The sequence below is a fragment of the Carcharodon carcharias genome, chromosome 22 (assembly GCF_017639515.1).
Source record: "Carcharodon carcharias isolate sCarCar2 chromosome 22, sCarCar2.pri, whole genome shotgun sequence".
NCBI lineage: Eukaryota > Metazoa > Chordata > Chondrichthyes > Lamniformes > Lamnidae > Carcharodon > Carcharodon carcharias.
The window spans coordinates 35,045,784-35,061,668 of NC_054488.1; the positions used below are offsets into that span (position 1 = coordinate 35,045,784).

Here is a 15,885-nt window from a genome sequence, read left to right on the forward strand (position 1 = left end):
TGTGTGTGTGTGTGTGTGTGTGTGGCTCTTGCTGTGTGTGTGTGTGTGGCTCTCGCTGTGTGTGTGTGTGTGTGTGTGGCTCTCGCTGTGTGTGTGTGTGTGTGTGTGTGTGTGTGTGTGTGGCTCTCGCTGTGTGTGTGTGTGTGTGTGTGTGTGTGTGTGTGTGTGTGGCTCTCGCTGTGTGTGTGTGTGTGGCTCTCGCTTTGTGTGTGTGTGTGTTGCTCTCGCTGTGCGTGTGGCTCTCGCGCTTTGTGTATGTGTGGGGCGTGCTCTCGCGCTGTATGTGTGTGTGGGGGGCGGGCTCTCGCGCTGTGTGTGTGGGGCGGGCTCTCGCGCTGTGTGTGTGGGGCGGGCTCTCGCGCTGTGTGTGTGGGGCGGGCTCTCGCGCTGTGTGTGGGGCGGGCTCTCGCGCTGTGTGTGTGGGGCGGGCTCTCGCGCTGTGTGTGTGGGGCGGGCTCTCGCGCTGTGTGTGTGGGGCGGGCTCTCGCGCTGTGTGTGTGGGGCGGGCTCTCGCGCTGTGTGTGTGGGGCGGGCTCTCGCGCTGTGTGTGTGGGGCGGGCTCTCGCGCTGTGTGTGTGGGGCGGGCTCTCGCGCTGTGTGTGTGGGGCGGGCTCTCGCGCTGTGTGTGTGGGGCGGGCTCTCGCGCTGTGTGTGTGGGGCGGGCTCTCGCGCTGTGTGTGTGGGGCGGGCTCTCGCGCTGTGTGTGTGGGGCGGGCTCTCGCGCTGTGTGTGTGGGGCGGGCTCTCGCGCTGTGTGTGTGGGGCGGGCTCTCGCGCTGTGTGTGTGGGGCGGGCTCTCGCGCTGTGTGTGTGGGGCGGGCTCTCGCGCTGTGTGTGTGGGGCGGGCTCTCGCGCTGTGTGTGTGGGGCGGGCTCTCGCGCTGTGTGTGTGGGGCGGGCTCTCGCGCTGTGTGTGTGGGGCGGGCTCTCGCGCTGTGTGTGTGGGGCGGGCTCTCGCGCTGTGTGTGTGTGTGTGTGGGGCTGGCTCTCGCGCTGTGTCTCTGTGTTGTGTGTGTGTGTGTGTGGGGGGCGTGCTCTCGCGCTGTGTGTGTGTGTGTATATGTGTGGCGGACTCTCGCGCTGTCTCTGTGTGTGTGTGTGTGTGTGTGGGGCGGGCTCTCGCGCTGTGTCTCTGTGTGTGCGTGTGTGTGTGCGGGGGGGGCTGGCTCTTGCGCTGTCTCTGTGTGTGTGTGTGGCTCTCGCTGTGTGTGTGTGTGTGGCTCTCGCTGTGTGTGTGTGTGGCTCTCGCTGTGTGTGTGTGTGGCTCTCGCTGTGTGTGTGTGTGGCTCTCGCTGTGTGTGTGTGTGGCTCTCGCTGTGTGTGTGTGGCTCTCGCTGTGTGTGTGTGGCTCTCGCTGTGTGTGTGTGTGTGTGGCTCTCGCTGTGTGTGTGTGTGTGTGGCTCTCGCTGTGTGTGTGTGTGGCTCTCGCTGTGTGTGTGTGTGTGTGTGTGGCTCTCGCTGTGTGTGTGTGTGTGTGTGTGTGTGTGTGTGTGTGTGTGTGGCTCTCGCTGTGTGTGTGTGTGTGTGTGTGTGTGTGTGGCTCTCGCTGTGTGTGTGTGTGTGTGTGTGTGTGTGTGTGTGTGTGTGTGTGTGTGGCTCTCGCTGTGTGTGTGTGTGTGTGTGTGTGTGTGTGTGTGTGTGGGGCTCTCGCTGTGTGTGTGTGTGTGTGTGTGTGTGTGTGTGTGTGGCTCTCGCTGTGTGTGTGTGTGTGTGTGGCTCTCGCTGTGTGTGTGTGTGTGTGTGTGGCTCTTGCTGTGTGTGTGTGTGTGGCTCTCGCTGTGTGTGTGTGTGTGGCTCTCGCTGTGTGTGTGTGTGTGGTTCTCGCTGTGTGTGTGTGTGTGGCTCTCGCTGTGTGTGTGGCTCTCGCTGTGTGTGTGTGTGTGTGGCTCTCGCTGTGTGTGTGTGTGTGTGGCTCTCGCTGTGTGTGTGTGTGTGTGTGGCTCTCGCTGTGTGTGTGTGTGTGTGTGTGTGTGTGTGGCTCTCGCTGTGTGTGTGTGTGTGTGTGTGTGTGTGTGGCTCTCGCTGTGTGTGTGTGTGTGGCTCTCGCTGTGTGTGTGTGTGTGGCTCTCGCTGTGTGTGTGTGTGTGTGTGTGTGTGGCTCTCGCTGTGTGTGTGTGTGGCTCTCGCTGTGTGTGTGTGTGTGTGTGTGTGGCTCTCGCTGTGTGTGTGTGTGTGTGTGTGTGGCTCTCGCTGTGTGTGTGTGTGTGTGGCTCTCGCTGTGTGTGTGTGTGTGGCTCTCGCTGTGTGTGTGTGTGTGTGTGTGTGTGGCTCTCGCTGTGTGTGTGTGTGGCTCTCGCTGTGTGTGTGTGTGTGTGTGGCTCTCGCTGTGTGTGTGTGTGTGGCTCTCGCTGTGTGTGTGTGTTGCTCTCGCTGTGCGTGTGGCTCTCGCGCTTTGTGTATCTGTGGGGCGTGCTCTCGCGCTGTGTGTGTGTGTGTGGGGCAGGCTCTCGCGCTGTGTGTGTGGGGCGGGCTCTCGCGCTGTGTGTGTGTGTGTGTGTGTGTGGGGCGGGCTCTCGCGCTGTGTATCTGTGTTTGTGTGTGTGTGGGGGGCGTGCTCTCGCGCTGTGTGTGTGTGTGTGTGTGTGTGTGTGTGTGTGTGTGTGTGTGTGTATATGTGTGGCGGACTCTCGCGCTGTCTCTGTGTGTGTGTGTGTGGGGCGGGCTCTCGCGCTGTGTCTCTGTGTGTGTGTGTGCGGGGGGGCTGGCTCTTGCGCTGTCTCTGTGTGTGTGTGTGCGTGTCGGGCTCTCGCGCTGTGTCTGTGTGTGGGGCGGGCTCTCGCTCTGTGTCTCTGTGTGTGTGCGGGGGGGCTGGCTCTTGCGCTGTCTCTGTGTGTGTGTGTGTGTGTGTGTGTGTGTGTGTGTGTGTGTGTGTGTGTGTGTGTGTGTGTGTGTGTGTGTGTCGGGCTCTCGAGCTGTCTGTGTGTGTGGGGCGGGCTCTCGCTGTGTGTGGTTTAGCGTGCTGCTTTTCAAGGCTTCCTCATCACTTGATTGTTTTCAGTGTGTCTTGCTGATGAGAAATATATGCACTGCTTAATATTTTTACTAGCTAAGTCACTGTACCGCTTTACAATGCCTTTCTCTGACCTATATTTTGACTGTCAATTGCAATTTTCTCTTGACTTCGTTGGTTACTACTTGTATGCTGCATTAATTGATGTTGTGTCTACTATGACTCATAGATTTCTTTCTGCTTCATCTTAAGTAAAATCAATATAATTTGAGCATTTATTCTTAATTCTTCACTATCCCCCCAGCCAGATTTGAGTTTGACTAATAGCTTTTCATGAAGGACTTTAGCAATATTTTCAAAAGGCATTTGAATCACCATCATCTTCAGTTCTTTACCTGAAGGCAGGTCCACCCACAGTGCTGCGATTTCCACCACAGGAAGCAGGTCCTGAATCCACCTATTCAGCTGGAATAGAGATTGAACCCATGTGGCCTCAATGTAGATCCCTGACCAGCCAGCCAATTGGCACCGCCAGTAGTCCAAGTTGCTGTGGCGACATGCAATTTTACATGCATGTTGTAGTCTGGAGCAATGAATAGTGATGGTGGAGGCTCCAATTTTCTTTCCATCATATGGCTAACCAGGAATCTTAACAGCTCTTCCCGTCTGTCTTTGGCTAATGTTGGAAGGATTTGCAGTCTGATACTCGACTTATTTGGCCATGTTATGAAAACATCTTCTTTGGCCATCCAAGTCCTGGAGTGTGGCTGGAACCTGGAACTTCTGGCTCAGAGGCAGGGATGCTACCCACTGTACCATAAGAACTGCTGTCCTTTTTGAATATTAACTCAAATCCAATATATTTGGAACTGGCTGCTAGCAAGTGACTCCTATATAATGGTGTCTCTCAAATTTCTTTCAGAACATTGGGATGAATATTATTTATCCTTGAGAATTTGTTTCATCCTAAGACTTTGTTCTTGTTATATTTATAAGGCATTGCCTTTACTTGGTCATCTCTTTTTGGGGATAGCATGTATAATTTCATTTTGTTTTCGCTGTTACAATATGGAGATTTTTCTGCTTAGCCTCTGCTGTTTTTCTTTTCTCTGGTCTGTCTTTGCCCCATTGATCAGAATTTTTGTATAGATCCCAGGATTTGTTTATTTTTCCCACTTTTAATATTCTTTTAATTTTGATTATAAATCCATTATTGGTCAGATTTAGTAGTCTGAGTTTACTTGTTTGTAAGCCTGTACTTAACCTTTATTTTCAGTAGTATTCCTTTAAAAGGAATCCAGGCTGAATTGTTGAACAAACACAGCAAGCCTCTATTCCCCATTTCACTAAATTTAACCAGTTTAAAGTTACATTCCTGGTCTTAGAATATGAGTGAAAACTAGCTAGTAATATGAAGATGGTTAGTAAGAGTTCCTATAGATATTTAAATAAAAGAAGAGTTAACCAAGTGAGCGTTGGTCCTATAGAGAGAGCACCTGAGGAATTGATAATGGAAAGTAGGGAGATGGCAGATGAATTAAACAGGTATTTTGCTTCAGTCTTCACTATAGAGGACACAAGTAACATCCTGGAAATAGCTATAAATCAGGAAATGGAAAGGAGGGAGGAACTCGGGGAAAATTACAATCACCAGGGAAGTGGTGTTGAGTAAATTGTTGGGGCTGCGGGCTGACAAACCCCCAGGTCCAGATGGACATCACCATAAGGTCTTGAAAGAAGTTGACGCCTTGTTCTTAATTTTCCAAAATTCCCTAATTTCGGGGAAGGTCCCATTTAGATTGGAAGGTAGCAAATAAACCTACATTATTCAAAAAGTGGGGGAGACAAAGTGGAAACTATAGGCCAGCTAGCCTAACATCTTTCATAGAGAACAGCAGGGCACATAGAAAAATTCAAGGCCATCAGACAGAGTCAACATGGTTTGTAAAAAGGACATCATGTTTAACTGATTTATTGGAGTTCTTTGAAGGAAGCGCATGTGCTGTGGATAAAGGGAAACCAGTGGATGTACTGTACTTAGGTTTCCAGAAGGCATTTGATGAAGTGCCACATCAAAGATTGCAGAAAATTGCTCATGATCTAGGGGAAAACATATTTGCAGGAGTAGAAGATTGGCTAGCTAACAGGAAGCAGAGAGTTTGCATAAATGGTTCTTTTTCTCGTTGGCAGGATGTGACGAGTGGTGTGCTAATGGGATCAGTGCTGAGGTGTCAACTTTTTACAATTTATATAAATGACTTGGAACAAGGGACCGAAGGAATGGTGGCTAAATTAGCTGACTACACAAAGATAGGTAGGAAAGTAAATTGTGAAGAGGACGTAAGGAGGCTACAAAGTAACATAGGTTAAGTAAGTGGGCAAAAACTTGGCAAATGGATTATAATGTGGACAAATGTGAAATTGTTCATTTTGGCAGGAAGAATAAAAAAACTTATTATCCAAATGGCGAATGATTGCAGAGCTCTGGGATTCAGAGGGATCTGGGTGTCCTCGTTCATGAATCACAAAGGTATTATGCAGGTATAGAAGGTAATTAAGAAAGTTAATAGAATGTTATCATTTATTGTGAAGGGAATTGATTACAAAAATAGGGAGGTTACGCTTCAGTTGTACAGGGCACTGGTGAGACCACACCTGGAGTATTGTGTACAATACTGGTCTCCTTAGTTAAAGAAAGATGTAAATGCTTTAGAAGCAGTTCAGAGCAGGTTTACTAGACTAATACCAGGAATGGGCACTCTTATGAGGAAAGGCTGGACAGGCTAGGCTTATATCCACTGGAATTTAGAGTAAGAGGTGAGTTAATCCCTCAAAGTGGTGGAAGCAGAGCCTTTAAATATTTTTAAGGCAGGGCTAGATAGATTCTTGATTAACAAAAAGGTAAGAGGTAATCGTGAGTTGGCAACAATGGGGGTTTAAGGTTACGTTCAGATCAGCCATGATCTTATTGAGTGGCGGAGCAGGCTCGAGGGGCCAAGTGGCCTACTCCTGCTCCTAATTTGTATGTTTGTATGTTCTTGGGTTTTTATGATTCCCAGTTAATGTTAAACCTTATGCAAATAGCAATTCAAGATGAGCACAGCTTCTTGGTTGTCATCAAGCATTTGTGTATTGTGTGTTAATTCAGATTCTGAGACACTTGTTTCTTTTCTAGTTGATGTTTGGTTGATTGATATAATATCTTGCTTGTTCTCACTGCCCTTGCTATGTCTTTGTAAAAAGATTTCTTGCTTCTTTTGCCTGTCTGAGTTCTCGCATTATTTTGGGCATCTTCCTCTTCAGTTGCAGGAAGAAAAAAGACACATTTTCATTATTGGCTATTGTTATTGTACAGGATCCTATGCCACAGTTGCAGTGTTGCATCCTATTTTGGGCAAACCACTATGAGAAGGTAAAAGCTAATCTATGTTAGATGTCTGTTCAGTAGCTCACATGGAAGAGGCTCTGATCTTCTTCGGTTGAACATTCTTTATTGATAACATGACCATGTACCTATGTACAGGGAATAGCCCAAGCTATGAGCTAACTTAATGCTTGCTTCCACACAAGTCTCTGTCCAGTCCACAACTGAATCTAGTCTCAGGTCATGTGTTTCTTTACATCACACTGGGGGTGGTACTGTTTCCTAGTCCCACATTGTCCCAATATCTGCCAGATATCATTATACTACAAAAGGAATAGAACAGGTGCAGCAATATTGGCCTCAATTTTTCGAGTGGTGGGGTCTGCCCGCTATCTGAAGAGACAGTGGCAATGTCCGAGTGCCCTGCAACCATTTCATCCTTTAATGAGCGTAAAGTGGCTGCTGGTGAGATTTCCACCCCTCAGTCGGGAGGAAGTCCAACCTTACGATGCTGTCCAGTCCCTGCAGTGACAAGAGCTGCAGTGGACTGAAGAGGAAGTATACCAACATGCCTGTGGCTAAGTTCCAGAACCGGAGGACAAGATAAGTATAATGGCCCCCCTGCGCCCCTCACCCCCATCCACTTCCCTGAGATCTAGCCTGGTCTTTTTCAGGCTTTCCCCACATCAAGTAAATCCTCTCAACAGCCTAAAAATTGATGCTGTGTGGGCCACTTAAGGGCCTCAATTGAGGCAAGGGCAGGCTTCCCGTCTGAGGCTTTGCCCAAGCCAGTGTAAAATCTCTCCGTGACAAAAACAAAAATTGCTGGAAAAACTCCACAGGTCTGACAGCATCTGTGAAGAGAAAGCGTGAACGTTTCGAGTCCAGATGACTTCTGAAGAAGACTCATCTGGACTCGAAACGTTCACTCTTTCTCTCCGCAGATGCTCTCAGACCTGCTAAGTTTTTCCAGCAATTTTTGTTTTTGTTTTTGTTTCAGATTCCCAGCATCCGCAGTATTTTGTTTTTAAAATCTCTCGGTGGTTGGGGATGAGAAGGAACCCGGGGAGGAACCCTGTTCCTTCAGTTTTCTGCACCCAGGAGCGTGAAATCCTGGCCATGGATTTTTCATGGATGCGGGGTTACAGTTTTGAAGAGACTTGAGAAATTAGTGCATTTTTCACTATACCTGAGTGTGTTAGTTGGGGGACTTATTGGTGGTCTTGAAGATTATGAAGGGTTCTGATGAGATAAATAATAACCAGTTGTTTGCGTTCAGTGAGCAGGACGGTAATAAGGGCATGGATTTTTGATCATCTCAAAAAGAATTGAAGGGAAATTTGGAAAAGATTTTGTTACCACTGGCTGGAGGTGGCTGGAATATGTAATTCTTTGCCACAAGCCATTGTTCTCGTCTCCTTAAGTCTTTATAGTGGTCCCCCTAACTGCAAACCAAACCCCACTTTTATGGCAAAAGCAAATCTTTATATTCCCTAGACTCCAGTTCATATTATCTCTATATACTTAGCACAGAAATGAGTCCATCACCTGCATCTGGAGCACTTTGGCTGTGTCCCTCCTTCCACCTGAGTAACATTCATTCACTCGTAATTCATGTTTCCTGCCCATTAACCAACTTTCTACCAAGCTGCTGCATTTTTCCCTTTTGTCAAACTGAATTTTTGCAACCAGTCTCCCTTAAGACACTACACACTCTCCAAATAAATACTGTGCCATGCCTGCCACGTATCTTTATTCTAATCTACTCAAGAACAGCAGAGGGCTAAGCAACCATGTTAATAATAAAAGCAGGAAATACTGAGTAGATCCAGCAGCATCTGTGGAAAGAGAGATAACAATGTTTCATGTCTGTGACCTTTCATTAGAACTGTAAAATATTAGAGATGGAAAGGATTTTAATTAAATACAGAGGTAAGGAAAAGGAGTTGGGAAGAACCAAGGAAAAGTCTGCTGTGGAAGGCAGGAGTGATTTCAGTGGTAGGAATAATAGAACATGGCAAAATAGGGGACAAATAAAGAAACTTTACTTATCCCATTACCATCCTCCTTTTGCGTTGCACTATCATCCCATTTGTCATTTAAATCACCTGCCTCTCGTATATCAAAGGCCTCCTGATTGGAAGGAACAGGGCTGATGGACTGGCTGTATGGCCTCTTGCTGTATGCTTTCTGTTGTGATACAGTGTAACATTAAATTGGCTGGTGGAAAATAATGCTTAATATTCATATTTTAGGATCATAGGACTTAGGAGCAAGAGTGGACCATTTGGTCTCTCAAGCCTGCTCCGCCAATCAGTAAGATCATGGCTGACCTGGCTGTGGTCACAACCCCATTTTCCTGACTGCCCCCATAGTTCTTGACTGCCTTGTCTATCAAAAATATATCTAACTCAGCCTTGAATAAATTGAATGATCCTGGCTCCACTGTTTTCTTCGGAAGAGAATTCCACATGCTAACTACCCTCTGAGAGAAAAGAATTCACCTCACCCCCGTCTTCTCCTCCACAAGTGGAAACGCCCTCCTAGCATCCACCCCACCAAATCAGGATCTTAGTTTCAATAAGATCACTTATTCTTCTAAACGCAAATGGGTATAGGCCCAACCTTTCTTAATAAAATAAGCTCTTCATGCCATGAATGACTTAAGTGAACCTTCCCTGAACTGCTTCTAACATTTTCAAATAATGCCTTTCTCAAATAAAGGAGACCAAAATTGTACACAGTACTCCAGATGTGGTCTCACCAAGGCCCTGCACAGCTGCATGAAAACTTCCCAACTTTTATATTCCATTCTTCTTGCAAGAAACATCACTTTTTCATTTGCCTTCCTAATCACCTGCTGTACCTGCATACTAACGTTTTGTGATTCATGAACAAGGACACCCAGATTCTACTGTCCCCCAAGTTCTGCAGTCTCTCTTTTATTAATCTTGGGAAAATCCATAATTCTGCTTCACCTATTTTTTTTAATTGACTAAAATCTAATGGATGAATTTTAATTATGGTATATTTAAATATATAATATGCCCTAAGAAGCTTCTAGCATGTGCAAGTTACTGTATTAAAGCTAAGGCAAGTAATTACTTTGAAATTCTGGGGTGGGGGGGGAAGAACAAAAATGTGAATTTTCTTTCAAGTTATTTTTTAAATTCCTATCAAATATGTGGTTTTAATTTTATCTTTGACAGTGCCAGAACCTACCAAGACCAATCAAAGCCAGCCACAGCCTGCCAATTCCTGCAACAGCACTTCCACTACCACTATAACTAACAGCAGTGGGAGCAATGGCAAACGAGCTTCTACCAATTGTCAGCAACAGGCCTTGTCCCGTTACCCACCTCGTGAAGTGCCACCACGCTTCCGGCATCAAGAACAGAAGCAGCTATTGAAAAGGGGTCAGCCACTGCCACCTGGGACTGCCATCAGCAATAGTTTAGCACAAGGTACAGGGCAAGTGGCAGCAAACTCTTCTCAGCACAGCATTCAACAGGCATCAGGTGGACAACAGCAACTCCAACATCCCAGCAAAGGACAGACTGGTAAGAGTGCTTGTCAAACTGTACAAAAGAGAGAACAATTAAATAATAGAATTGAGTTAAATTAAAGTTGAACCTTTTAGGTTTTGTTGAAAAGAGTGACATGTTGTCAAAGCTTTTCGCCTTGCACTCATCAGGACTGACAGAAGAATTTGAAATTTCTTTTGGGAACAATTTTTGCTGCACGAGAAGGCTGGAAACTACATATATTCATATACAGGGACCTGTCCTCTGCAGGCAAAAGGAATATGTCCAGACATTGTACCTTTTTTGAATAAACAAAAGCACGATGCGGGGGTGGGGGGGGGTCAATACCTCCTCGGCTGAGATGTTGCCATGACAAATGCATCAATCAGAGCCAACTTGCCAACCAATCAGCACCTCTTTTCTGATGCAGTACAAATTATCGTTCCCTTTGAAATTTGGCATTCTTGCGTCTGTACTGATGACTGCAAGATGAAAAGCTTCGACAAGCTGTCTCTTTTTTTTCAGCAGTAACAAGTTCTGTCCACCAAGCGACAACCTTTTGGGTGTTGATCTGATGGATATTTGTTTAGACTTTTTAAATATACATTTCAAAATTTATTATTGAATTCTGAGTGTGTTGTATGTCGAACATTATATTTTGAAAAGTGGTTAAAATGCATTAATGTGTGAGATTAAAAAGCATTAGTAATTCCTTGTGTTTCCATTTTTTTTTCCTCGAGTTAAAATTAGGTTGAAACTTTTAAAACAATCTTGTCAGGTTGCACAAAGTTCTTCAGTGACGTTAGTTGAATGCTATATTAAGTTTACCACTAATGTATTGAAATATTTGACATTTATGATGGATCAACAATCTGAATACCTAGAGATGTTATCTGTTTCAATGCAATAAGATAAGCCTTCGTATACAAACTTGGTTAGATGATCTTTGAATGATTTCTAAATTGAACATTCTTCTCCTGTATATTCCTTTCCTTAACCCTTGAGGAAGGTTGAACGTCATGAGTGATTTTCTTCTTTCCTTTGAAAGAGGCGAGTGAAAAAGGCCTTCTGAATAGCTAGGTACAGCATAGGAAAGGTCTGCAATGTTGACAAATGCAAAATTTTAAATTTCCGTAGTTGCTAATAGTGTAGCAGTTTTGTGTAATACTGGATCAGGATAAATTGGTCTTTTTCAGGTTGGTAAACTGTTAATAGTGGAATGCCACAGGGATCAGTACTGGCGCCTCAAATATTTATGATCTATATTACTTGGATGAAGAGACCAACTGTATTGTAGATTTGCAAATGATACAAAGATAGGTAGGAAAGCAAGTTATGAGGAGGACACAAGGAGCCTATAAAGGGATAGGTTAAGTGAGTAGGCAAGAAATTGGCAGATGCAATATAATGTGGGAAAATGAGAGGTTGTGCAAGTTTACAGGAAGGATAGAAAAGCAGAATATTATTTAAATAGAAAGATAGACTGCAGCATGTTGCAGTACAGAGGGACCTGGGCGTCCTTGTGTACACACCACAAAAAGTTAGCATGCAGATATGACAAGTAATTAGGAAGGCAAATGGAATGTTGGTCTTTCTTTCAAGGGGGTTGGAGTATAAAAGTAAGGAAGTCTTGCTACAACTGTTTAGAGAGTTGATGACACTGTGCTTGGAGTACTGTGTACAGTTCAGGTCTCCTTAAGGAGGGATATACCTGCATTGGAAGCAGTTCAGAGAAGGTTCACTAGGCTGATTCCTGGGATGAAGGGGGTTGTCTTATGCGGAAAGTTGGGGCCTATACTCATTGGAGTTTAGAAGAATGAGAGATGACCTTATTGAAACATAAGACTCCGATGGGACTTTACATGGTACATGCTGAGAGGAACTAGGAGGCACTGTTTCAAAATAAAGGGTCTCCCATTTAAGCCAAAGATGAAGTGGAATTTATTCTCTCATCTGGTCGTTTGTGATTGGAATTCTCATCCACAGACAGCCATGGAGGCTGGATCATTGAATATATTCAAGGCTGAGTTATACAGGCATTTGATTGACAAGGGAGTTGAGGGTTATGGAGGACAGGCAGGCAAGTGGAGTTGAGAACACAATCAGATCAGCCACGATCTTATTGAACGGTGGAACAGGCTCCATCAAATGGCCTATTTCCTGCTCTTATTTCTTATGATCTTATGAAAATGGTTATCTTTCTGCAGATCATACAGGACATTTAGCTTGCTGTGGCTATAATAGAATCAGGAAAAGCCTTGAAGTTTTTTGGGGTTCAAGGAAGAGTTGCTGTACTCAGCACTAAATGCTATTATTCAGCCGTACTTTGCCACCAATGTCTTTAGCAAGTGCATATTTTACAGTGTGGAATATGAGAAGCAGCACTTCTATAATTTTAAGGGGGATGCAGGAACAAAGATCAGTGGGTGTATGTAACGTTTGGCAGGTGGCAGGACAAGTTGAAAAGGCTGTGTTTTTTTAAAAAAAACATATTGGACCCTTAGCTTTATAAACACTCAGAGCACAAAAGCAAAGGAAGCTATGGTTAAAGCTTATAAAATACTGGTCAAGCCCCATTTAGAGTGCTGTGCCCAATTCTGGGCAGTGCAGTTTAGAGAGGGCATAAAGGAGATTTATTAAAATGGTACCAAGCATATGAGACTTCTGTTACATAGAGAAACTACAGAAGCTGGGGTTGTTCTCCTTAACAGAAGGTGAGGGGAAAATTTAATAGATGTAATCAAAATAATAATGAATTTTGATAGAGTAAATAAGGAACAACTCCTTCTACTGGCAGAAGGGTTGGTAACTAGGCAACATAGATTTAAGTTAGTTGGCGTAAAAACCAGATTAGAGAATTTGTTTTACGCAGAAGTTATAATTTGGATCCCAACTGCCTGAAAGAGTGGTGAGTGGAGGGATGTGGAATAATTTTCTCCTTTTCCCCACTTCTCTCCTGACTGCAACAAAATGTATTTCTGAGGAGTGTTCTAGCCCCCACCAAATGTAGTGATTTTTAAGAACAGGCACAAAACAAGTTTTCTTGTAAATTTAATGTCAAGAGAAACATTTATTTATCACAAAACCCAAAATGCAACAAGCACTCATTCCACGCACTTGTGTGCGTGCGTGCGCGCACACTTTTTTTTAGAGATGTAACATGCACTTGGGTTATTAGAAGGGTAAAACAGAAACAAATCACTTCCTACATTTCTGAAGATGGTGGTTGAAAACGTTGCAAGCCTGAAGGATTCTCTCCTGACTTCTTGAAGAAAAATTGAGGTTGGACATTTCTGGTTTTAAGTCTAAATTGTGGTTTAGCCACTGAGAAATGTAATAGCAGGTAAAACATATTAGCCCCTTTAAATGCTTGAGGTGACTTCTAAACAGGGTTCTTCTCTTTTGCTGGACCAGGATCTCTTCGCTCAGCGTTGTCATCTTTTCCTTGATTAACTGACTTTAAAAAAAAATTCATTCATTGAACGTGGGCATAGATGTCTAGGCCAGCATTTATTGCCCATTCCTAATCACCCTTAAGAAGGTGGTGGTGAGCTGCCGCCTTGAACTGCTGCAGTCCATCTGGTGTAGGTACACCCACAGTGCTGTTAGGGAGAGAGTTCCAGGATTCTGACCCAGCAACAGTGAAGGAACGGTGATAAATTTCCAAGCCAGTATGGTGTGTGGCTTGGAGGGGAACTTCCAGGTGGCGGTGTTCACATGTGTCTGCTGCCCTTGTGCTTCTTGATGGTAATGGTCATGGGGTTGAAAGGTGCTGTTTAAGGAGCCTTGGTGAGCTCCTGCAGTGCATCTTGTAGGTGCTGTCGCTGTGCTTCGGTGGTGGAGGGAGTGATTGTTTGAGGAAAGGGTGCTAATCAAGTGGGCTGTTTTGTCCTGAATGGTGTCAAGCTTCTTGTGTTGTTAGAGCTGCATTCATCCAGGCAAGTGGGGAGTATTCCATCACACTTCTGACTTGTGCCCTGTAGATGGTGGACAGGCTTTGGGGAGTCAGGAAGGGAGTTACTTGCTGCAGGATTCCTAGCCTTTGATCTGCTGTTGTAGCCACGATATTTAAGTGGCTAGCCCAGTTCAGTTTCTGGTCAGTGGTAACCCCCAGAATGATAATGGTAATGCCATTGAATGTTATGGGGTGATTGTTTGTTTCTGTCTTGTTGGAGATGGTCATTGCCTGGTACTTCAAAAATAAGTCAATTATAGAATGTTTCAGAAATGTCAGTTTTCGAGTGTGATAATAAAGTGCCTTTCTTCATAATCTGTCTCCCTGTCATGTGACCATGCTGTCTGTTTTCCATTGTCCATACATTCTGGCCATGAACAGCCACTGAATCCCTCTGTGCACCCCTATCCTCCCAGCTGGTTTGACAGGCATATGATGTGACTGTAATAAGATTCAATAATACCTTCCTAAGGGAATTGGGTAACATTTGAAGGAGAAATATTTGTACGTCTTTTGGGATAAGCAGGGGACTTGGACTAATTGGATAGCTCTTTTGACACAGGTATGACAGGCTGAATGGCCTCCTGTGCTATATGCTTACGATGCTATGATTTGTTCATACCCAAACATCAATGGATTCAGGTCTCAAGCCTTGTGAACTTGATTGAGTCAGCAGTAGAACCTAGATATTGCTTGAAGATTCCATGTCAGTCCCTGTTGGGGAATAATTCCCCATTCGAGGCCACACCTGTAGGGTTTTAACATATCACTTGTCTGAACAGAAATTGCTTTTCATATGAAATAATAGCAATTTTATGAGTAGATTCAGCTTCCCTTAACAAATGAAGACAATCACATCTACACTTGGCAATCTAATATTCAAAATTCCCTCTCTATTTTCATAGAAATTGATGCATTCTTTTTTAATTAAGATGGGAACACTTTCAATGAGAATATTTTTGCAGTTTTGCTGTTTCTTGTACCATTTGCAATTTGTTTTTCAGGCAGTATAGAATTTCAAGTAGAGATTTTCTATTTAGGAAAAATCTAACCAAGTCTGCCCAATAATTTTTTTTTGAAGCACAGCATTACACTACATCTAGTTTCAAAGTTTTAATGTTTAATTTTCCTAACACCTTTCCATTTGCACCAGAAATACTGCTACTGTTGTCCAGTGAAATTTGAGAGATCAATAACAGTTAAATAAGTTTGTTTTAAAAATGCAGAAATAATAGACCACTACTTATCCAACTATTCATCTCCCAGTATAGGTGAACCAGATCAGCAATAGTAAAGCTTCGGCTTGAGTCACGTTTTAGCTCCCAAGCTGCAACATTGGGTCATGTATAGTATGTGCACTCTGGTGTGACTTCAGGTTGTCTTGTTGGATCTGGTTTATGTTTCATCTTCATAGGCGTTGCCCTGCTGCTTTGGGTTTAGTGAGGTAGGGCCCTGAAACAAATCTGAATTGATGCTGACTGAACTCTCATTTATCAGTACACTCTTTTGTTTTTTTGTTTCCTGAATAAAGGTTAAAAAATTAACTAAAATTTGTTGAGAGCAAATCTATATTGAGTTAAAATAAAATCACATTTATAATAGGAAAACCTTGTATTTAGTCAGCAAAATAATTTTGGAAGGAGAAAATAAAAACATGTCGGCAATTTTTAAAAAAAAACAACTTTAAAAGTATAATTCTAAAGGGATTTGATGCGCATCGTGAGGCACTTCCTCAGTGCTTTGTTTCCTCTTGGACTTTCGTTGAGCTGTGTTTTCATTACATATGTAGCTGAAGATGTGCTCTATATTAATACTGCTTGCTGGTAAATTCAATTGCTCTCTCTATCAGCACAAAAGCAATGGTATTATATCAACAGCAGTGCTTTTTTATAATTAAATTTAGTTCTTAATCTTTGGGGGCAATAATTTGAAGTTTGTGGCATATCCCCAAAATCAGAAGGCTTGTATATCAGGGATGTTCTAACAATCTTGATTCTAAAATAGTCTGTAGGGTCAACTTAAATCAGTGCCCCACTTCAATCCACCTAAAAGCACCAAATTATTCAATACTGTTTTTATGTTCTATACTTCCTT

The 15,885-nt window shown here is 44.0% G+C and overlaps 1 protein-coding gene across 8 annotated transcripts in view; it reads left to right on the forward strand.

The window, feature by feature from the left end:
* LOC121293617 (trinucleotide repeat-containing gene 6C protein-like) overlaps window positions 1-15,885 on the forward strand; it is a 229,758-nt gene that overhangs the window by 119,908 nt on the left and 93,965 nt on the right. For all 8 annotated transcript variants that reach the window (XM_041216744.1, XM_041216747.1, XM_041216740.1 and 5 more), the window contains exon 5: window positions 9,522-9,872. In XM_041216744.1, the coding sequence (XP_041072678.1) occupies window positions 9,522-9,872 (351 nt within the window). The remainder of the gene's footprint in view (window positions 1-9,521; window positions 9,873-15,885) is intronic.